Here is a 23,432-nt window from a genome sequence, read left to right on the forward strand (position 1 = left end):
GGAGGATTGTTGTCATTTTTGGTGGCTAGCCGTCAGAGCTAGCTAGCCGCTTGGTTTTCTCTCCAACATACTTTGATCCAGCAGGTGGGTCACAGTTTTTTGTCAGTAACTTTGTGCTGCATCACGCTGACAGAGCCGTGTAGTAGAGGCACTGGTGTATAATAACAGCAGCTCGTTGTCCGGTGTAAATGTCTTTACATGTTACGGGAGCTGAAAGTTAAAAACAAATGTCAGCTAGCAGCTAGCTGACTTGGTAACAAATTAGCTAGCTTAACGTTAGCTTGATGGAAATGTCTCGCTAGCGGCAGAGCTGAACTAATTACTTTACTTATTTTTTATCAAAAAACATGACGTTACAACACCTCTGCTAGTTGTCACTTCTCTTGCTTAGTAATGCTTGTGTGTGCAGTGCCAAGACTACAGAGTGTGTACTTTAAATGTTAACATAGTAAGTTGTTTTGAGTTTTACGCGCAGCGACCAAAAATGTCCATGTTAGGTCATCTGTAAACGACGGGTTATTCTGATGATAAGAGCTGTTTTATCTACCGAGGTAGACAATATTAATGATGAATTATAAGAAAGAATAGTATTCATGAAATTCCTGATTATGCACGGTTGTGTAATCTTGTTATTGAGGATATGCCACGCTAACAGGTCTCCGCTCCTGATGAGACTGTGAGAAAATGTAAGGTTTTTCACGGTTCTACAGTTTAATGCTAGTAAAAAATCAAACGATATCGACATCAACAAAAACATAAGTCTCAGGCACTCACTTAAGGATTGTGTTTTGCTTTTAAACCCTCTAATATGCAGGCAAACTCATGAGCACTGCCTGAATTGCTCAGATACATTTGACGTATTTCCTGTAATGTTGCCAACATATTTTGAGTAGTCTAGACCGGACTGTCACTCTTTGATACATGACAGATTTGGTAAAAACAGTGTTACTGAAAGCTGTCATTCAACATTCCTTAATACTAGTGATCATTAAAATAACAGAGGCTGCATCTGTTTATAACATGTGGCTTTGCCATAGTTTGACAACATCTGTGTGAATATATCATAAATTCCTCTTTCGATCTGTCCCTAACACTTGCAGCCCTAAAAAATGAAGAGAACAGTTGAGGATGCATTTAATATGACATGCTAAGGTAGTCTAACTATCAATTCTTTCACACTTTTGGATCCCAGATGCTTTTAAACAGTATAATCTTATCTATCAAAAGTAAAGCAAAGTACCAAAGCTCCAGGCTCAGTTGCACAGAAGAGGAATATAGCCATCAAAAACAGTAAGCAATCACCTGCACAACGACCATATTTTACAGAAAAAAACAACAGAACAAAGTTTGAAAATGCTTTTGCTCAGCTGAGACAATGTGCAGGATTTGTCAGATTTTTTTTTTGATTGAATACAAAGAAATTGCCCAGTTCTAGGACTTTGTTTTTTGTTGCTGCAGTATTGAAACAGATGGTAATATTACATTATTTTACTTTTATCTTATATAAATTTAAAACCCATGCTATATTGACATCCCTATGTAAAACATGATAATGCTGTCTTTTCACTGAGCGGCTTTGACTAGAACAGAGCTTCCTTCATTGCAACACGCACCAGTTAAACAGCTCTCAGCTGTCAGGCTCAAATTAGTCCCAGTCTGGGTGGGGCCTCAAGTTATTTATGGTTGAACAGGGTAAAATAATGTGATTATGTTAGTAAGGTTGTCAAAACATTCAATACTTTGATACCCTTTCATATTACTATTTTAAAACAATGTAGTCGCTGTTATTTTAAAGATTTATGGTATCTGTAAGTACCAAATCCTTAGAAAAACACAGATTTTCAGTCATATGTTTATCTAAAAAGTTGTGGCCACAGAACGAGAGAAATACTGTGTTGATTTTTTTTTTTCAAGCCCTGAAAAGGGGGAGTTCAGAAAACTGAATTATTTGCTGCAAAAAAGAAAATTAAGAAATAAAAGGCATTAAAAAGATCAGTAGAACAAGATTGGAAACATAAAGAATTAGTATACAAAGGAGTAAAATGAACTATTCAGGACAAAATTAATTTTTCACAATTTTGTCTCTACATTTTTATTCAGCCCACTGAATTAGATTAGAAATTGTTCTTGAGCTCCAAAACATTTAAAGAATCTCAAATATACAGATTCTTTTGCACTTTAACTCTAGAAATCCATGTTATAGCCATCCAATACAAAACCAGATTAAATCTGATTGGAGCACTTTGGGGAGATTAAAAGAGAGAACTGTGTGGATTGAGTAAATTTGCTTTAATTTGAGGTTAAACCCATTGGCCTTTGGGTTATGTGTGTGTTCTTCGATACTCAGGATGTTAGTATGGAGTGTGTCCCAGTTTTGCCGGACAGCCTGGTGTTGGAGATCTTCCTGCGTCTGCCCCATGATGCCGTGCTGAGAGCTGGTCTGACCTGCAGACAGTGGCTCGCCGTCTCTAGAGATGAGTTCCTTTGGAGGGAGCTGTTTTACAGCTACTACCGCATTCCTCGCTCTGTACCCCGACACCCAGGTAAGTAATTACACCCAAACAAGCCTTCCTAGTGATTGGAACATTTTTTAATGGGGATGTTTTAAAAAAAAAAAAAAAATCAAATCTTGATCTGTCGTCATGCAGCGGCGGTGTCATGGTACAGGGAGTTCAGGCGTCTGTTCGACTGCATCCCCTGTGTGGAGGTTCAGACGCTGAGAGAGCACAGCGACCAAGTCCTCCACCTGGCGTTCTCTCACAGGGGTCACCGGTTCTCCTCCTGCTCCAAGGACTGTACTGTGAAGGTAGGATTAATAGATTACTGAGGATACTTTCACACTGGATCTCACTCCTTACCAGTCTGTCAAGTAATTCTGTTCAACATTTTGTTACGTCCTTATCAAAAGAGCTTTTCTTTTCCTGGTTAGTTTGTAGTTCTGCTTTAAAATGTCAAATGTTTTCTGGTTTCAGCCTCTGGTAATTAGGATTAGCTGCTTCTCAGAGTTTTTAAGAATCAATAAAGAGTCTTTAGTTCTTGGTGTTTTTGCTGAAGGAAAAAAAAACTTTTTGAAGACGTCACTTTGGTTTTAATAAACATTTTCAACATTTTTTACATTTTACAGAAAATAGTTCTTTTAAAGCAATTCTGCTAAGAAAAATTGATGAAGTAAAATATATTTTAAATGTTTCCTCCCACAGTGCTTACATTTTTACTTTTCAAAATGTATTTTCAGTTAACTAAAACATTCTGAAGCCTGTTGTGTCTGAATTTTCTTCAAAAATATTATGGAAACGAGCTGAAAGATCAAAATGACATCTGCTTTTAGCCATCATTTATGCTATAATGGTAGCATGCAGGCATCATTTTTTGACAATACAAAATAAAACAAAGATACAAATCAAAAGGTGGTGCATTTAAGGTAGCTGCTGACAATTCTGTCATTGTTATTCTTTTATTTTTGTATATTTAGACATTCTTGAGCTGTTTTCTTCTCTGTTATCCACAATGTGTGACCAAAAGCAGTTTTCATCTTTATCATCTGCTCTTTTGTTTTTGTTCTGGCTTTTTGTGTGCAGCTATGGGACACTGAGCGCCAAGATGGCAACATCTCCCTGGTGCACAGCTCCAGTATGCGCCAGTTTAACTGGGGATACACACAGTTCTCCCAGTTTAATGCTGACGACACCCTGCTGCTCGTATCTGGTGTCTACCTGGGTCCACACCACTCTTCCTCTGGGGAAATCGCTGTCATCAGTCTGGGTATGAACCACAAACAGCTTAATCAACAGTCAGGTGTCATCATTTCCTGTTGATGTTTCTTTAAGCTGAGCTATATTAAGATTTCACACTTTGGTTTTGAGGGCGTTTTTCCTTCCACAAATGAAGATTTCTTCTGTATGTGTGCTTTAATTTTACCGTCAGACCTTAAAAATAGTGGTAATGGTATATTTGTAACAAAAACACAGCATTTCATGGAAAAAACAGCCATTTATTTCTACCAACACCTCTCTTAAGTAGTTTCAAACAAAAGCAGGAATGTTATCAAAAAATGCTTTTGTCAAAGCATGCATTGCCTTTTGAACCTGTTGTTGAGTTTATGGGTTTATAGAGACAGCTAACAGCCTTATATAGTGACATAAATGACTGATATGCCTCTGTGTAAAGGTAACTTTAAAATTTAGACATTTCTTTCTGTCTACACACTACAGAAAACTACACACTGTTGTCTCGTGTAAGGAACAAACCTTACGACGTGTTTGGCTGCTGGCTCAACGAGACCCACCTGATCTCTGGTAACCTGCACTGGATCGGAAACATGACGTCATGCTCCGTGCTCTGGCTCAACAAAGCCTTCCAGGTGAGATTGTGAAACAGCTTAAGCCGGTTCAGACATGTCAGTCAGATTTTTTTGTCTGAGCGTAGAGGGAGGGACCAAGTGGTCATACATTTGATCTTTATGAAACCTTGAGAAATCTTTGAGAAACTTTCGCTAGGTAGGGATAAACTCTGAAAAAAAGGATTTAAATTGTTTCTTACATGATTTTATAAAGAGCCCAGTGCTTAACAAGTACATAAATTTAACAAATAAATTGGAACATTTGTCTTTAAAAGCTCATTTCTCTCTTTAAAGCAGATAAACAGTGTGTTATTAATAGTAATGCTGAAATATGACTTTAAAAAGCAAACTGTCACAAGGGACAAGATTAACTGTCTTTTGTGCTAGACATTTTTAACAAAGATTAATTTTGTTTGTCAGAAAAAATATGTACATGTATACAGGACAAGATCAGCAAGTCTCCTGTTTTTTCCAAAGGAGGCGCCAAATCAACACAAATCAGACTTTGGTCACAGGAGCTTTAAAAAGAAAAAAACAAGAATGTGTTTGATCATGTCTTTTATCCTTCTATTGTTCTTTTTCTCCATCAGGATGTTGAATCAGAGAACATCAACGTAGTCAAGCGCCTTTTCAAAATCCAGAACATCAACGCCAGCACCATCCGCACGGTGATGGTGGCCCACTGCCGCCGTCACGACAACCCGGATTTGCTGCTGGACTACGAGGCTCAGTCTCTGGCTCGACGGCAGAAAGGGCAGCAGCAGCAGAACCACCAGCCCCTCCTCTTTGACCTGGGAGCCTCCGGCAGCGAGGAAGAAGACGAAGAAGAGGAGGACGAGGAGCGCCAGAGAGAGGCGAGATGTCACAGCCACACGACCCGTGTTCCTCAGCCCACATTCACCGGCCTGGAGCATGTTATACAGGTGAGTGACGTGAAACTACAGCATTTTGATTCAAGTTTAAAGTTATATTGTTTTTCATTTTGGGTTTTTTTCTCCTTTTCTGTTAGAGTCGTAAAAATGTCGGGCCCAGGGAGCTGGAGATTGAGACCCAGGTGGCTCAGATGATGGGCAGAGCATACACAAAGGCTCCTGCCTCAAACCTAATCGAGCCGTCTGAACCTGGGGAGGGAGAGGACAAAACGTACTTACTTTTCACCACCGGCAGCCTTACTTACTCCCCTCACCAGATAGGTAAGAATGCATTGAATTAAATTTAAACACAGTACCTTAAGATGCAGATGCTGTAACTTAGTACCAGTGCATTTTTTTTGTCTTTTTCAGGCATTAAACGGATCAAACCAGACCAGATGACCACTTCTGGTCCTGTTCTTGGAGAGGAGCGGAGTTCAGATGAGTTTTTTGATTCCCTGGATCATGTTATAGATATCCACGGACACATTATTGGAATGGGCCTTTCTCCAGACCACAGGTTAGCCTATATGTACATGTTGTTAGCTGAAATTAAGGCTGTGTATACATCTCCATATTGAATGCCTTTTAAAATGAAAAAAATCTGTACTTACAAGAATTTTACTTCCTTTGGAACAATAGTGTCCTTCCATGTTAACAGGCGTGTGATTGTGCAAGTCTACGTATCTGTCACTGCTGTGTCAGACAAACAACTAACAAGGAGAGCATTGGGGACTTTATCTTCTGTTTTAGAGCGCTGTTTTATAGCGTCTTAATGGATTAATGGATAAGTCAGCACCAGGATGTGGGATAACATTGCAACAATAGGTCGCTGATGGTTGTCTGTGACCTGTGCAGAAGCTGCAGCCATTAGGAGGAAGACTAACAGATCTCCATGGCTCATGTGGGAGCTTATTGTTGCTTTCATTTCACTGAAAATCTGCATCAGACCACAAGGATGCATTTTCATCAGTCCATGGATTACAAACATTCTGAGTGTGGTTTGGCCATTTTAACCTCAACAGTAGAACAGCATGGAGACAACAGATCTCTAGGCTGCAGCCCTACACTCTGTATGAAGGAAGCAGACACAACTGCACTAAATGCAGTTTTAAACACAGCATTGTTTTCTTACTTGTGACTATTTCTGTACAAACATTTACCTGCCATGTGGTGCAATGAAATGTATTCTCTAAACTGAAAATCAACCCACATTTGAGACTTGGCAGTGTTAAAGGGATATTCTGGGATTTTCGAAGTAGGGTAGTATGAGGTACTTGGCTATAGTAGTGGCATTAGCCTCCAGTGATATCTGTGAAAGTTGACCCTGTGGTTATAATGATCTCAGAGAGATACGGCATAGTGGCTGTAGATGGGAATGTTTTATCCGCGTAGTTTAACATAATAATGGGCCAAGAAAATATGTTGGCTCGCCCGTTCTCAGTGTCGAAAATGTACAAAGCACTTCATTTCTCTGAAAAAAACCCCTCTGTGTCAGGCACTAATTTACGATGAAGCTTTCGGCATTTTGTCTCCTTCCGCCGCGCACTTATCCTCTGATCAGCTGTGTGGGTCTGCGGGCTTCTACAGGGATAATAACACCACACCAAGCTAGAACAAAGATAATATGAGTGAGTGATTTCGACTCGAATGATGATCATGTGCCGTTTACTGTGAATACGAGAGGATATTTGGACCAAAGTACATCGAAGAAGAAGAACTTACACCGATGGAGAGTCAGTGGGCTGAAAAAGAGATCCCGAGTTACCTGGTGGTGTAGGTGTGGAAAATGCAAACCCATGCTCGGGATCTCTCCAGCTCAAAACTTTCAAATGAAGTTTCTCTGCTCTCTCTTTCAGCCTGCTGACTCTCCATCCGTGTAAGTTCTTCTTTGATGTACTCTGGCTCAAATACTCCAAATATGCAGCCCATTGGTTAAGCACTGGTCGCTTGAAACTTCATCACCTCTGTTTGCTCACCCAGAATGAATTTCCTGAATAACACCTGCAGCTTTCACACATCAGCTCACCACAACTTCAAGCACAAATTTAAGCAGATGGGGAAAAGGCCATCCAGAGTCAGGCTGAAACATTGAGCTAATCAAAGTTTCTGTACATTGGTATCTGACGTCAAATGTCAGCTCAACAGGTGGCTCTGATGTCAGGTTTAAAGTCAGCCTGCTATACTGACTTTACGATTTCACAGAAAAAAATGTGTGAAAGGAAGTGAAATATCCTGAGGTGTTGAATTTGTTTCCTTTTAAAGTGAGATGAAAGTGTTCAAATGCTTCAAGAGACTGAAGAGCCATATCAAGAGCACAACCAGCATGATGCAGCAGATAAAACAGCCACAGGCTGCAAACTGGAGAAACCAAAACTTAATATTATTACACGCTGGGTAGCAGATTTGAAACACTGCTCGCCTGAATGAGTGCAAGAGCTGCAAAGATCACTACACTCACTGTTGTGATAAAGATGATTCAAATGTCAGAGGCAGTTGTAATCACAGAGCTTGTAGGACACTTATCTAGCAATCTTGATGCGATACTTTTTAATCCACGTTTTTCACCGTGTAGTTTTGCATCATGTCATATATTCACTGTATATCAAGAACTTACCAACACTTCCCTCTCGTTGATTAGGTACCTTTATGTGAACAGTCGGGCGTGGCCTGCGGGGTGTGTGATCTCCGACCCTATGTCTCCTCCTCCAATCGCAGAGGAGATTGATCTGCATGTGATCGATCTTAAGAGTCTAAGGGAGGAGAGGAGGAGTCTACGCGCTCACCGAGCCTTTACGCCAAACGATGAGTGCTTCTTTATCTTCCTCGATGTCAGCAGAGACTTTGTTGCCAGGTAGGTGAGGAATAGATTAAATTTCACACTGAATATTTTTTTGCTTTTGTTGATATGAAAATAGGGAAATGGTAAAACAATGCTGCCCCAGTTTGACTGTTTGTTTTAGAGTAACATCTCTGTTTCAGAAAAAAATAAATATTGCACGCAAGACAAAGAATCACAAAGATTGAACGATGGCTGTGTTTCAAATAAAATGCGAAATACAAAAAGCAACCAAATTAAAACATAACTATTGCTGTTTGCCACTCCCACTCTCTTTGTCGTGCGTTTCCTTTTATTTTAATGGGTCTGTGTCCATTAAAGGCTACATACCCCCCCAAAAATTGAGAAATATCAAAGATTGAGTTTGTGTTTGTGGACTTGAGTGTCTCCTTTAGGAGCCTTATCCCGGTTTTGACAATGCTCAAGATATGGCAGGGAAACCTTGTTATTCATATTCCTGTAAACATGATAGAGAGCAGGAGGAAGGGATTATATCAGACTATCACAAGAATCTGATGAAATTGTTGAAACAGAAACGCTTTATTTTTAACGTGATGTGACATCTCGGTCATTAAATTTACAGGAGAGACATACTAGTAGATGTCTCTCTAGTATGCACAGATCGCGATTTTATACAGATGAAAAAATACAAAGAAAAATGGTTGGAAAATTAACTTCGGTGCGTGTAAATATTCGTGGGTGGCCCACCTAAATTTTGCCTGTGTGTGGGAAACACTGACTTATTTTTAAAGCCTGAAACCATTACTGGGGGTGATAGTTCACCAAGTGAGTTATAGCATATGTCAGAAACAGCCAGAAGATTACTGCTGAGTGTTTTATTTGAAAGCTAAATAAAAGCAGTATGATATTTTTTGTTAGAAATGCATAAAACACATATACAGGACAAAACCAGTAAGGTATTTCTTGGACCTTAGGGAACACCAGAATCAAGAGAAGTCAAAGTTCCTCACAGGAGGTTTAAAGAATAATCGTACTTGAGGCATTTCTGTCAGACAGGGAAGAAAATGTATGTTTGTAATGATACATAATGATAATAAAATAAGATAAAAACCATGACCAGAATCTGGCTTATGGCAGACTTCAGAAACATTTTTGAGTTGAACCTCTCCTCCTTGATTTGGATGTGCATGTTGGGACTTTCCTTGAAGAATTTCACCATAAAAAGAAGCTTTTCTGTTGGTGAAACCCACTCACTGGCATCACAGATTGGCGTATTTGTCTTGTGGGTGGAAGGGACTACAGATTGATCAGGTGTACGAGTCTTGGAGGATTTTCAAAGCTGAGAATGAAAGAAGAACTGCTGAAGGCCGTTAGTTATACTTTATAAATATGACTTTTTGACAGCAGAGTTAATCATTAATTGAGTTGGAATTAAGAGCAGTGGTGCTCAACTTGTGGGTTGAGATCCAAAAGTGGGTCCCAGAGCTGTTTTCAGTGCACCTGGAGATAAAACAGTACATTCATATATTTTGGTTTTCTCTGATTTCCTATGTTTGGTTCTTTTCTCTGGATCTTTTTTATTAATTAATTTATTTCATTATCTTGATAAACCACTACAGGTTAATATGGCTTATGTAATATTCTTCAATAATTTTAAAGAAACAATTAAAATGTATGTGTTATCATAGGATTGCATCTGATTGAGATGCTGTGGCATGACCTTAAACAACCCTCTAGTGTGGCTGAATTAAAACAGTTCTGCAAAGAAGAGAGGGACAAAATTCCTCCACAGTGATGTGAAAGCCTTAACCAGTTATTTGGTTTTAGGGCATTTGCTTTTCACATAGGGCCGGGTAGGTTTGGGTAGCTTTTTTTCCTTTAACAAATGAAAAAATATGCAACAACATAAGAAATCAGGAAGGGGGTAAATGCTTTTTCACAGCAATTACGCACGCATACCCTCCTAGGACTTATCAGCATCATTTGAGGAGAAAGAGGTGTTAATGGAAGGATGTGTGCAGAATGATTTGTTGTAAATAGAAATGTCCTGGTGTGAACAGATTAAAGGTAACGCTTTGACGGCTATTTCACTGACCTCTCTCTCCCCCATGTCCGTAGTGGAGCAGAGGACAAACATGGCTACATCTGGGACCGCCACTACAACATCTGCCTGGCCCGTCTGGCACATGATGACGTGGTGAACTCTGTGGCATTCAGCCCCGCCGACCAGGAGCTGCTGCTCTCTGCTAGTGATGACTCTACCATTAAGGTGTGGCGTTCGCCACGCATGGTGCGCCTGGCTCAGTCCTCCGCTCGCCCGCCGAGGCCTCGAAGCCTATTGTCATCATGGCTGAGTCGAAACAAGAACTCATCATCTGCCAGCAGTGTGAACGGAAAACCGTGAGTCAGGACGGAATAAAAAACACGAGCAGTGGGAGGGAGAGGGAGGGGGGGAAGTTTGATCTTTTCCTCCGTGGTGTGAATACAAGTATACATACACTCCATGTATATGTACAGTGTGGAAACAGTTGGTGGTTTTGCTTGAGCTGTCGTGACACACAGAAGTGCTCGTTGTCTACAGCTGACAGGAGACGGTTTGTGATGTGACTCAGGGTTAGACACAAGAGGGCGCCAGAACACCAGCACAAGGACAGAGTAGCACAGACTGCTGGGCAGGAGTGATGTGAGAGTTTTATCACAGATAGTGTAGAGCTGACACCTAAATGCACAAGACAGATGTCCTAACGGTCTCCCTGTGACGGTTTCTGTCTGTTTCTTTTGTTGGAGTAGGTCGACACAGGACGTGTGGGCCTGAGGTGTAAATGTGTAAATGTTCTGCAGAGAGAAAATCTTATGTCCTGCTCATCAGAGGTGAAACCGAGAATAATTTCAGAAATGTCTTTGCTTATTTATGGATGTTATTGTCACGAGTTTAAACACCTCCCAAACCAGAGGATTCAAACAAAACAAAGGGAAGATGACATTTCGCTGCGTTTACTGCAGTTGGCCTTTTTTTTTAATCCCATCTTGTTTTTGTGCCCGAGAAACGACCCTTCACCTCTCTATCAAGGAATAATTTTATCTAGAAGACTCTTTGAGAAAAAGTTAGCGTGAAGCATGACCGTAAAAAAAAAAGAAAAACAACAAATGTTTGTGTAGCTGATTGTTATTTGGACCTATATAACGTAGAGATGTATTTTAACACCTTCAGTAATTTGTAGCACTCTTTAATTTTGACGCATCAGGATCAGTTTTCCCCTCCTAGACTTTTTAAATAAACATTTCCCATTATATATGCGGGAGGGTTTGTGTAAAATCATTTTACTTGGTGGAGTTTGGTGTACCTGCATATAGAAAACCAAAAAAACCCTCTAAATACAGCTGAACTAATGTACAAGAACATTTAAATGGCAAGATATCTAACTGACTCATCACCCTGTTATCGCTCACATTTGTCCCTTTAAGCTTTTTTCTTTGGTGTCACATTATTGAACATGTTACTTTATATATTTAAAACTTTATATGCCCTTAAGGATACATTATGCATGTTTTTGTTGGTATAAGAGGGTTGAAGATGCCCACATTGTTGAATTTGCAAACTTTAAAACAACACAACAAAGATCTATTGGCGATTTAACATCATTTGAAGTTTTGTTGAATAACCCCTGCAAAAACTAAAATCTTAGGCTGGCTACACACTTGACAATTAAAAGGCCAAAACTTGATAAGATCTGCCACAATCAGGGGCCGATTCAAGGTTTGTCACAGCTGATCATTTGTCCAAATAATCCTCAAGTGTTTTGTGTCAAAATGATTCGTTTATTGCTCCAGATCATGACAGAGCCACCCTGATCTGGAATCGAAGATGTTTGATATTTATGATTTCATATCAGGGAGGCTCCAATGGGTGTAGCCAATAAAAGCCAAAGAGAGCAAGCAGACCAGGAAGTGTCACCAACTGGATGTTGGGTACTTTCACAGTTCAGTACTTCATAGACCTTTATCGCAACCCACTTTTGGGTCCCACCCCAACAATTGAGAATCCCCGGTCTAGTATGTGCAGTTGGAGGATTAGGATGTTAAAGGTCACATATTTTACCCTTTTAAGATGCATTTATATTGGTTTTAGAGGTCCCCAAAACATGCCTGAGAAGTTTGTTGCTGAAAAAACACTCCAGTGTAGGATTTTTGCATGTCAGAAAACCGCTCTGTTTCAGCCCTGTTACTGTGTCTGTGGCTTTAAATGTTACTGAGCTGTCGGACTCCGCCCCTGACCACGCCACTCTCAGGAAATGGATGTGGCTCTCCTGATCCTCGTGAGAGGAGGGTGGAACTTTCCACTAAGTGGGGAGGGTCAACTGAACCTGGGGGCGGGGCTAACTCTCCACATGACATCATGAGGGGAAAATCTGAGAACGGCTTGTTTTGGCACACATTTTCTGAAAGGTAGAAAAAGAGCGGGGGTAAGGGAATGGATTTTACTGATTTGTGGGGTGATTGTGGACAGGCCAGGGGCACATATTTTTGTTAGAAAAGCCTGAAAAAGTGTATTTTGCATAATATGTGACCTTTAAAAATCAGTTGAAACTTTCCTTGTGTCTGTGGTTGCCCATGTTTTTAAAATCAGTTAACATCTGAATATTGAATTGTGGTTACTCTGCCTTAGCATGTGCTTTTAGTTCAACTATAGCCTTAAACATCTTTTTACACCAGTTTTAAACCATAATCACCCAAAAGTCCTGATAAACATTGTATTTTAAGATGAAAAAAATCAAAAAACAAACATCAGAGATGCTTGTATGAGATTGTAAGGTCGTTTTCACACCTGATAGTCGGGGGTACTTGGTTCGACTAGGAGCTGAATTGCAACATTGTTGCACTTTCATGTGCACTTTCAGGCTGGACTTGGTCAAATGAAACAAACCGTAAGGGTAATGTCAAGCAGTTCTACATTTGTGGCGCGGTAGGTTCTTTGCAGATGACGCCACACAGCAGCAGAGACCCTCCTTGGGGGGCAATTAGGGATTTCTGCACAGAGAAATGCTACCAGAAATGCCATGTTTTGAGCTTTTTACAACTATCCCAAGCATTCAAAGTGCGAAAATGTTAACATTTTTAATAGTAAAATATTAAAGAAAAAAAAAAAAAAAAGCCTGGACAACAGTGACAATGTATTAAATCATATATATGCTACTTCCTGCCTTTGGTTCACTTGGTCTGCTTTGCTTTCACACCTGAAACAAACCACCCCAGGTTTCATCTGGAGGCGAACCGATCCCCTTGTTTTTAAGTGGTTTAGAGCCCACATGTTCAGTCTGCATCAGAGTTTAAATGAGATTTCATACCACTCCAAATGAATGAGGCTACCAGGGGAGATGAACCAGGCTTCATTTATAGTAGAGCAGACAGCTACATGTAAAAGAGACCTAACATATTGCCGTAGAAATGTACGTCAGTATCTGGAAATGATGTCTACATCTAAATTTGTTAGTACATCTCTGCATTGGTTGTTTTTTAATCACTACTTGCAAATCAGGTCTCATTCTTTACTTGCTGTCTTGAAATTCAATGTTTATCAGGACTCACCAGGAGAATGTGACTTATATAAAGTGTAATGAGATATTTTTGATCAGAAATAAGACAAACAGACCTGCTAGGATTTGAGTTTTTACAGTTTTTGTATTTAAAAAATACCTTTACAGCAAAACAGTTATTTTTATTTAGACACAATGCATGCTCACGCTGTTAAAGTCAGAGGCCTGTGAGCATATTTGCATTAATGAACAGCTGTACCTAATGAAATGGCCAGTGACTGTATGTGCCAGACAACTTCAAAAGTACCAGAAGCTATTGTGAGTTCACTTGCTGATATCGACCAACACTAACACACCTGTATTAAACACTCACAGCCATATAAAAACAGAAAGAAATGCTTTACCATATTCTCGTTAAAATCCTCTTTGGTGTTTTTCCCCCTCTTTTTTGTCTCCTTAAGTTTTTTTTAATGTTTTTGGCAGCATGGGTTTACCCCTTATTTTCCCATCATGCCTTTTGTCCTTGTTGACGCACATCAGTCTTAACGCTCAGTGACTTTTCTCTAATAAATCAAAAGTGACACATCAGATGTTGACATTTGCATTCAGTTACGGTTAAACCAGAACAAGGTTCAGGTACTTTACCTGCTGGGTACTCTGGTTTCTTGGAGATCCCCTTCCTTAAACAACTCTGACTAATTTAAAAACCCTAAAAAAAGGCACTAATATTTATGATCTGGTTGTATTTGCATGTCCATTTGTTAAAGTTAAAAAGTGTTAAGTGGTCACTTCTTTGGCTGACTCTTGCCACCAATTGAAAAATATTTCCCGTGTTATTCCAAGTGTTTGTAATAGGTCATAAACTTTCTTTGATTCCCCTTTCTTGTCTTTTATTTTGACTGTAGCTGCATCTTTTAAATCATGTTTCCTGTCAACTTATGTTGTTTTCATACACCCCTAAAATAAAAAGCATGCCCTGAAAGGCCAGAAGTCCGCAACTGTGTTGGATTACTTTTCTGTTTCAGTGTGTTTGAGCAAAAAAAAGTGAACGCGAACATGAGCTTTCTGGATGGTATAAAGGGTTAAGACAGGATGACTCTTTGTTTTCTACTGTAGGTACATTTTGTTCATTGTAACTCCACAAAAACATTCATGATCATCAGCAGTCAGACTTGTCCAACATTTATCCGTAAAGCTTTTATGCTGCACTTCAACATAACACCTCTTAGATTAAAGTCAACATCTGTATGCTGAAACATCCAGTGTTGCTGCTACAGAGACAAATATAAATGACTGAAGCAACAAAGATCTACATTAAACACCCCATTTACATGTACATTTAGCAGATACTCAAGAACGGTTAGTAATTATTGATTATTTCAAACATTTTATTTAAAAAAACTAAAGTACTACAGTAGTGCAAATGATGCTAAGGATGATCGTTAACATTGAGGAATTTTAAAATACTAATCTTATGTGTTAGTAATTACTGGCTCAAAAACAAAATAAAAGTGTGACTGAGAATAAAAATGCAATTTTTTTCGAACCAAATCCGTTTGGTCTATAATCAAAGAAGCAAATCAGTAAAATGAGCGTCTTTCTACCAACGATAATAAATTACAACTCACTTATCCTGGATTTTTATGTAAAACTGAACTGGATCACTCATATTCAGGTATGGACTTTAAAGGATCACAAAATCTGAGTTAACTTTGCTTTGCTGTTGACTTCATACTACTTACTTTATCCACAGGGGGGCGCTAAAGCAACAAAAGAAAGATTCTATATGAAATGTCTGCAATGATATCTGATAACAGTTGTGAGGAAAAACAATGCATTTTCTTTTTTTTGCATTTTCATGGGAATTTAAGCTTTTTTTGGATGCCTGTGGAAATTTGATTGGAATTCTTTCTGGTACTTTCAAGAAAATTAGGGAAAAGTTTTTGTAAATTTCTAGGAGTTTGATTGGGACTTTGGGGTGACAGCGTTATCCTTTGAAATTTTTAAAAAATCATGAATAACTAGGGAGAATATGATTTTTTGTTAATTTTTAATTTAATTTTTTTGCATTTTCATGGGAATGTTTTAGGTTTTTTCCTCTGATGTTTTGGGATTTGTTAGGAAAAGTTTTGTGCATTTTCAGGGAAATTTAGGGAAGGTATCTGAATTTCATTGAGTTTGATTCAGAATTTTTGGTGGCAGGGTTGTTCTTTGGAAATCTGAAGAATTTTCAATGATTTTATTGGAATTTGGGACATTTGTTTGGATGTTTGAGGAAATTAATTTGGATGTGTTCAACATTTTCATGGAATTTTGGAGAATTAATTTGTTTTTAATTAGGGGGGAATTTGCTTGAAATTTTTCAGTAATTTGCATGAAACTTTTGGGCACATTTTTTCCCTCGAGCTTCATGTTTGAGTTTCACTGAAAAATCAGAAGAAATTTTATGGTACTGTTCTGGAGATACATTAGAAACATGTTTAAGTTTTTTCAGTGACATTTTGGGGGAATTTCTTTGGAATTCTGGGAAACCTGTGTGGATTTTGGATTAGAAAATGTACAAATTTGTAATTTGAAACATTATTACAACAACAGTCTAGAGCAGATATATATTCAAAAAGGTCAACTACCTTTAAAAAATCCTAACTTTACTCAAAAGTTATGAACAAAACCAACAGGATTTCATCCTGATAACCAGGATTAGATTACCTGATCCCTCTGATTGCATCATCTTCCTGGATTATTTTTTACACTAGTCTGATATTATTTACACACATACACCCCCCCACCCCACCCACACACACACACACACACACACACACACACACACACACCCACACACACACACCCACAATCGTATCACACACACACACACATATCTGTTTGGGCTAAAGTCAGAAAATGGTTTGCAGAGTCTTTGGAAGATAATGTTCAATGTGTTTTGAACTCCTTAATCCAGATATGTTGGCCTAATATAAAAAGCAGAGATTAGAAATATTAAGATGGAAACATTTGTGCTTTAAAAGTCAAGAAGCCCCAAAAAAATGAGATTACAGTGACTGCTCAGCATCAACATTTGATTTAGAGGAAACTCATAAGTAAAGAACAAAAAGGGAAGGCACAGTCAGAGAGTAATTTTATCTCACAGACATAATTTCTAAGATGAGAGAGAGCTTTGGTAAAGACAGAAATTCCAGTTTCACTGTATCACAGTCTTCTGACAAGAAACAAGCCGGCACTTCCTCCAGTGTTTCCCAACATGTCTGCGAGTCTGTTCTCTTAAACCAAACCAAACGTGACACCATGGGTTTCCCTTTGTGCCTCAAAATGAGGGAGCCACTCAGCACATCGAGTTCTGGACTGGTAGTTACCACCATGGTAAAAATTTAGCTTCCTTTGTGGTAAAACTTAAACACCTTCAGTCTGCTGCAGGTCTGAGGTGACTCATTAAGGTGTGTTTCTATCAAGTTTGGTTTCATTTTCTTGAAAAAGCTCTGAATAGAAGTTATTTGAGGGAATGGTTGTGATGTTATGGTTAAACTTTCTGCAACTTTGAAATTGTGGGTTACACTTTACTTGAAGTTTTATTCACAAGACTGACATTATGCTGTCATAATCATGACATGACACCTGTCATTAACATGAATAGGGCTTCATGAATGTTGCCATTAAGTGTCATTTGCTAAATTATGACGCCTTTACCGCAAAGTTGACATTTTTTGTCATGATAACCTGACACTTGCGGTAAAGGTGTCATAATTTTGCGAATGACAATGACACTTAATGGCAACATTCATGAAGCCCTATTCATGTTAATGACAGGTGTCATGCCATGATTATGACAGCATAATGTCAGTCTTATGAATAAAACAGAGGTCTAATCTGGGATGAAATTAGGTGAGACCCAATCTAGGAGTAGTTATGCGACGGGCTATCACTTTAGCTACACAGACAATAAAACTATTGAAAGCTCTGTTAGCTTTAGCTGAAATTAGCAAATCTAAATAGGGCCACAGGTTGCATACCTAACGAGTCTCACTTTAGCAAACATAGCATGATCAAATGTAGCTTTGTTTGCCTTGCTTAAGCTATGTTAGTTATGTAGCAACGTTACCATGAAGCTTACTTAGCTAATGTGGCTTTGTTTGTTTTTGATTCAGCTGCATCAGCTATGTAGCTGCAGTGTTTATGTAGCTAATGTCGTTTTGTTATCTTTGATTTAGCAACGTTAGCTACAGTAACTGTGTAGCTAACAACTTTAATAGCCTTAGCCTTAGCTATGTTAGCTGTGTTACAGTGTTTTCATTGAGAACAAGCTTGCTTGCTTCCTGACTATTTTTGTTTATTAAAAGTTTTGTAATTAGATCAGGTTTTTAACTTTTAACTTTTGGTACCCTAACCCAGTGGTTTCCAACCCCCCCCCCCCCATGCCTGTATCTATGAAAGGCTACGTTTAAAGTAGTTGCAAAAATAACACTGCCAGGAATAAACCAACTGGGGGGATGTTGATGAAGAAGTGATCCAATCACCACAGTCCATAGGATTCATCCTCAGGGGACTGTAAATCTACAAGCTGCTGAATAGCAGTTGATTCCCCCTCCCCTTCATTAGCTTAAGTTAGCATGCTAACACATACAACATTTTAAGCACAATGAAATGTTGTTTAATTTAAACCTGAGTTTAGTAAATGATCATTTAGTCCGTGAAGTCTGAGTGAAAGTTTACTGAGCAGTTTACATGCAACCGAAAATAAAAATGTTCTCGTCAGTCTCACTGCTTTCGTAGGTGAGATCTTGGTATGCGTTTGCAGAGTTGTGAATAACCTCTTTCACATTTTGCTTTCCCTTTTAAGGCAAAAAGAAAACCTTGGTGGTGACAGTGACCACAGAAAATACAGTTGAATTTAGAAACCAAATATGAATAGTACTGTAGCAATTATGACAGCACATTGACAGAACATTTTCAGGCAACGGTAGAAGGATTTTGAATTAGCAAATTTGGTACCTTATATATTTGTTTCAGATGACTACATGTTCTTAGTATGTTAATTCAACATAGCTAGTGTTACACATGAAAATGGGATGCAAAACAGTCTATCCTAAAAGGGGCTACTTTGTGCAGCAGATCTACCAGCATGACATAAAATCTAACAAACTAGTTTTTAACAATTTAAAAACCACATTTAAAAAAAAAGTTGAGACAGTGTATAAAATATTAAAATGGACTGTGATGAATTTCAAAACATTAAAACCTCGTATTTATATGCAACGGTTTAGGAGCTGTGCAAAATGCGAATACAAACAGAATGCAATGAACAGATGTTGAAATTAAGACACTTTACCAATTAGTTATTTTTTATTAGAAGTCACACATTATGCAAATATGGCCTGGCCTGGCCCTCATGAAATCATGTGGGGAGTTAGCCCCGCCCCCAGGTTCAGCTGACCCTCCCCACTTGGAAGAAAGTTCTGCCCACCTCTCCTGATCATCCTCTCAGCTGTCAGCTGAGAGGATGATCCATTTCCTGAGAGGGGCATGGTAAGGGGCGGAGTCAGACAGCTTATTAATATTTAAAGCCACAGACACAGAAACAGCTTGTTCTGAAGAGGGCTGTTTTTTGTTTTAGACATGTAAAAATCCAATACTGGAGTGTTTTCTCAGCAACAAACTCCTGTTTTGGGGACCTCTGAGACGAATATAAACTTGTATTAAAAGGCTAAAATATGTGACCTTTAAATGGTCAAATGTCTCCGTTTAACATCTGATATATTATTTATGTACTATTGTGAATAAAAAAAGTTGTTTGTGAGATTTTCAAATCATTGCATTCTGTTTTATTTACATTTCACAAGTTGACCCAATTTTTTTGAAATTGGGATGTAGATCAACAACAGCAAATCAGCTATGAAAAATACTGAAACTGACTTGATTGCATTTTTTTTCTGTTTTTGAATCATCATATTCTGGTTTGATTTAGTCTACACAGCATCCCAACTTTTTTGCAAATTAGGGTTAAGGTGTGCAAATTTTAAACACTGTGACAGTTTTAGTTAAATTTGAAATCTTCTGTACATTCACAGTGCTTTAAACTACCCACACAGACAGCAGATAAACCACAAAACGATTCAACAACCTTTAAAGCTGAAATGAACTTCTGGCCTCTCTAACAGTTTTTTTTTTTTTTTTTTTTGGTTGCTGTTGTTGACACGGCCGTTTACTGTGTGGATATTTTCCTCATTTGCAAAGCAGGGTGTTGTGCAGGCAGGGGACGGACGGTGTGACACATCAAAGCTGAGATGATGCAGATAGCAGAGCAAAGAAAAACACGTGGGAAATACACCTTCAGTAGAAAAAAAGTTTATCTGCAACACTTTGAGGACTGTCAGAGAAACAGCAGCAGGCTGAGCTGTGGCTCAGAGGAAACTTTTGACCTTTAGTGATGCTGGCTCTGTCATCACATCCTTATAAGGGATAGGGGTAGAGATGATCTCATAAGGGAGTTTTTATATTTATTTGTTTGTTTATAGATAGAAATGATCTCATAGTTTTTTTTTATGTTTATGGTCAAAGAAATTATCTCATCCTAAAGCTTTTAATATTTACAATCAAATACAGAAATTATCTCATAAAGCAACTTTTAGATTTACCATAAAGCTCATCTGTAATAAGGGTAGGTGCGGTGTATGATGCTAACTTTCTGTTCTAGTTTAGTTATGCTAAAATGGCAAACTCAGGACTTTCATGTTTTTTAATAAAAACCTTTGAAATCTCATTATAAAATGCAGCTGAAGTTGAATTTAAAATACACCTGGTTTTATGTGACAAAACCTCTCAAATTTGCAGTTTTCAGTCACTTCTGATATTAGGGAAAGAATATAACAGGACACAATTTGTTAGGACATGATACAACAATACTTTACAATATGATAAAATATGATACGAAACAATAATAATTCACAATATGACACAAAACCAAAAGATTTGACTACATGATGATACCTTATGATACCATGAGGCATGATGGTGCTTTGCTACCATAAGATAGGATTTAATATAAAACATATCCACATTTTTCTGTTAATGTAGCATGTGTAGAGTGCTATATTGTCATTATTAAATAATCAATTTCCAGGGATGAGGTGTCCTGATATCGTGCAGTCTGACCTCATCATGAAGTCTCATAACTTGGCACCACTAACTGAAAAAACCTCCAAACATGCACAAAAAAAGCCACAACAGTACAATTCCTTTGCATGTTTCAAAATGTTCTTTATTGAGAAAGATTTTACCTCATGATTTTAAAGAGAATCTCTATTAACAAGTGAATGTAAAGTGATGTTACACATATGGATAATAAAAAATTGGATCAGGTTAAAAAGAAAAATGTAAATAAAGTCCAATAAACACAATAAAGAAACATATCACAATAACTTATAAATTCTAGCTAAGAGTTTTGGAACAGAGCATTATGCACAAGGCATGAAGGCATAGGTTTTTCTACATCATGAAATTCTATCTGCATTGCTTTTAAGGCATTTACCATACGTCTGTATGCTTCTTTCATTTCTGCTCCTGTAATTTTTTCTAGGATATTTTAAGTAAAATTAGTTTAAGGTTTAGCTTGTTCATGCAAACTTACGCATAACAATATAAGATGGAAGTAAAGGTATATTTTGAGGTTGTTCAAGGTAAAAAAAAATTAGCCTGTACATCTTTTACAAGAATATTTTGCTGTTATTAGCACACATTGGTAGATTGACTCTCCTATTTAAATGTTTAAACACACTGAGAACCCATATAATTCACAATATTCTTATCCTGAACTGGTCTGCTTTTAGTGTTGTTTTTTTATCATCCCTCTTTAGCTTTGTTTAAATCTTTCACCGCAAAGCACCTTTTTAATCTCTGCACTTAAAATGAGCTATTTGCATTTATTTGAAGATTTTAAAACAATACAACCCAGATATAGGATGATATGATGCCAGATTCAGATTCACAGTATTCATGGTTTACATCATTTCAAGACTTCTATTCTCATCCACATGCTTTTAAATTAGTTTGTGAAACCACTTCATTAAGTTTTGATGTAAGAGAAAATATGAGCATTTTTGTTGCAGTGTAGGATTCAGCACACAGACTGCTACTGATTAAAGACAATAAAAAGCAACTTAGTTTAGAGCAGTGGCTCTCGACTGGTCAGACATCAGGACCCACCACCACCTCCTTTAGAGAAACTGAGGCCCAAATTTTAAAAAGATTTCTAACCACTTTTCATTAAAAATGTTTCAGTTTGGACCCTAAATGGAACAAAACATGACTGAACAATGACAAAACAAGCACGTTTAAAAATCACATCATTGCATAGGGGACGTGGACGCACGCTTCTAATTTTACTCCTTTTTCTAGAGAGACTCTGGAAATTTGGTAACTTCCAGGAATTCCCTCATCATTTCAGGAAAACTAACTTAAAAAGAAGAAGTCTAGAGACAAATATTCATCATCATCATAGGGAAATTGAAAAAATAAATGTATTATTTTACTGCTTATCCACTTAAGCCTTCCATACAACACTTTTTACAACATTTTCTTAGCCAAAAATTCACGACCCACTGGAAAGAGTGTTGCGATCCACTTATGGGTCCCAACCCACCAGTTGAGAACCACTGGCTTATAGTATTATTATTATTATTATTATTATTATTATTATATATGTAGATATAACATAAGTAGGTATTTGATACAAATATATTTCAATAGATTTTCTCTCAATGTAGGGAGTGTCACATAGGAAGATTGTTTACTTACTTACCTATAAGAGTGATATTTACCTCTGTAACTGTTTATCATAACTAATGCTATTATAACTTTAAGCATTTTGTTCTACGCCATATATTAGAATATCTGATAAAGATGCTTCCTAAAGTCAGATAAATATTAAACATGTACACAAAAACTATAATGTTTAAAGGTATAAAATATTGCATTTAGACAAAATTAACTCTGTTTAATAACTCTCTCTGGGTTTGTTGTTCTCAGCTCTGTGTTCACACAGAGGGCTTATATGTCACTAGAGGCTCAAACATGTTTCATACATGTTTTTTTCATGTGAAGCCTTGCTACATTCGGAATAAAAGGAGACAGACCCAACCACTCATGGACAGTGCATGTAGGAGAACCTTCCAGAATACGGAAGACTTTGTTGGTTGTATATCAAAGATATAAGAGCCAAATCAACTTTAGGCTGATCATCTGAATGGATGGAATACAAACAGCCACTCATATTTGACAACTTTTTTCTTGTTTTAATCGTAATATAATCCATATCCACAAGCAAGAGATAAGAGAGAATTAGAGAGGCATCCTCCTCTAAAAACAAAAACTGAAGAGCAAAATCATGTTAAACTGAAGCTTCTGGTGTTGTTTCAATGGTGCAGGCACACTAAATAATTGAAGAGTCTCCTCCATATAAACTGCACTCGATATTATGTACTAGTCTGTAAACCACCATTGTCATTTCAGGATCAAGTTTTACAAATTGAAGCAGAAAATTTGTGCTAAAAGTGCCGACACCTTTCGGCTTCACGCTGCGAGTGGACACAAGCTTCACGCTTAACAATACGAGAGCGTGGAGCAGTGTAGGCCGGAAGGCGTCTGCACTTTTAACATCTTTCTACCTCGAAATGTGAAATCCCATCCATGAAAATGAAACACTGGTTTACTGTCTCATAACTTCACCTTATGGAGATCAGTTTTTATTGGAGAGACTCAATTCAAACAAGCGAGTAAGAAACAGAGGTGGACACAGCATGACACTCTGTTGATTTTTGACCTGACGTTACTCCTGGCTG

The 23,432-nt window shown here is 38.0% G+C and overlaps 1 protein-coding gene across 1 annotated transcript; it reads left to right on the top strand.

The window, feature by feature from the left end:
* Nucleotides 1–12,251, top strand: fbxw5 (F-box and WD repeat domain containing 5). Its single transcript, XM_041811711.1, has 10 exons — nucleotides 1–84; nucleotides 2,348–2,543; nucleotides 2,649–2,806; nucleotides 3,579–3,762; nucleotides 4,212–4,360; nucleotides 4,930–5,262; nucleotides 5,349–5,532; nucleotides 5,623–5,770; nucleotides 7,892–8,104; nucleotides 10,169–12,251. The coding sequence occupies exons 2-10, from the start codon at nucleotides 2,357–2,359 to the stop codon at nucleotides 10,452–10,454; spliced, it is 1,842 nt and encodes a 613-aa protein (XP_041667645.1). The 5' UTR covers nucleotides 1–84; nucleotides 2,348–2,356; the 3' UTR covers nucleotides 10,455–12,251.
* Nucleotides 12,252–23,432: the final 11,181 nt, after the last annotated feature.

This window comes from Cheilinus undulatus, linkage group 17, assembly GCF_018320785.1.
Source record: "Cheilinus undulatus linkage group 17, ASM1832078v1, whole genome shotgun sequence".
In the NCBI taxonomy this organism is placed as follows: Eukaryota; Metazoa; Chordata; class Actinopteri; order Labriformes; family Labridae; genus Cheilinus; species Cheilinus undulatus.

Bases quoted from the DNA above. Each gene is read 5' to 3' on its own strand.
- fbxw5 (XM_041811711.1), top strand. From the start codon at position 2,357: ATGGAGTGTGTCCCAGTTTTGCCGGACAGCCTGGTGTTGGAGATCTTC. The intron at 3,763-4,211 runs GTATGAACCACA...TACACACTACAG, and splicing joins AATCGCTGTCATCAGTCTGG to AAAACTACACACTGTTGTCT. The intron at 5,533-5,622 runs GTAAGAATGCAT...TGTCTTTTTCAG, and splicing joins TTACTCCCCTCACCAGATAG to GCATTAAACGGATCAAACCA.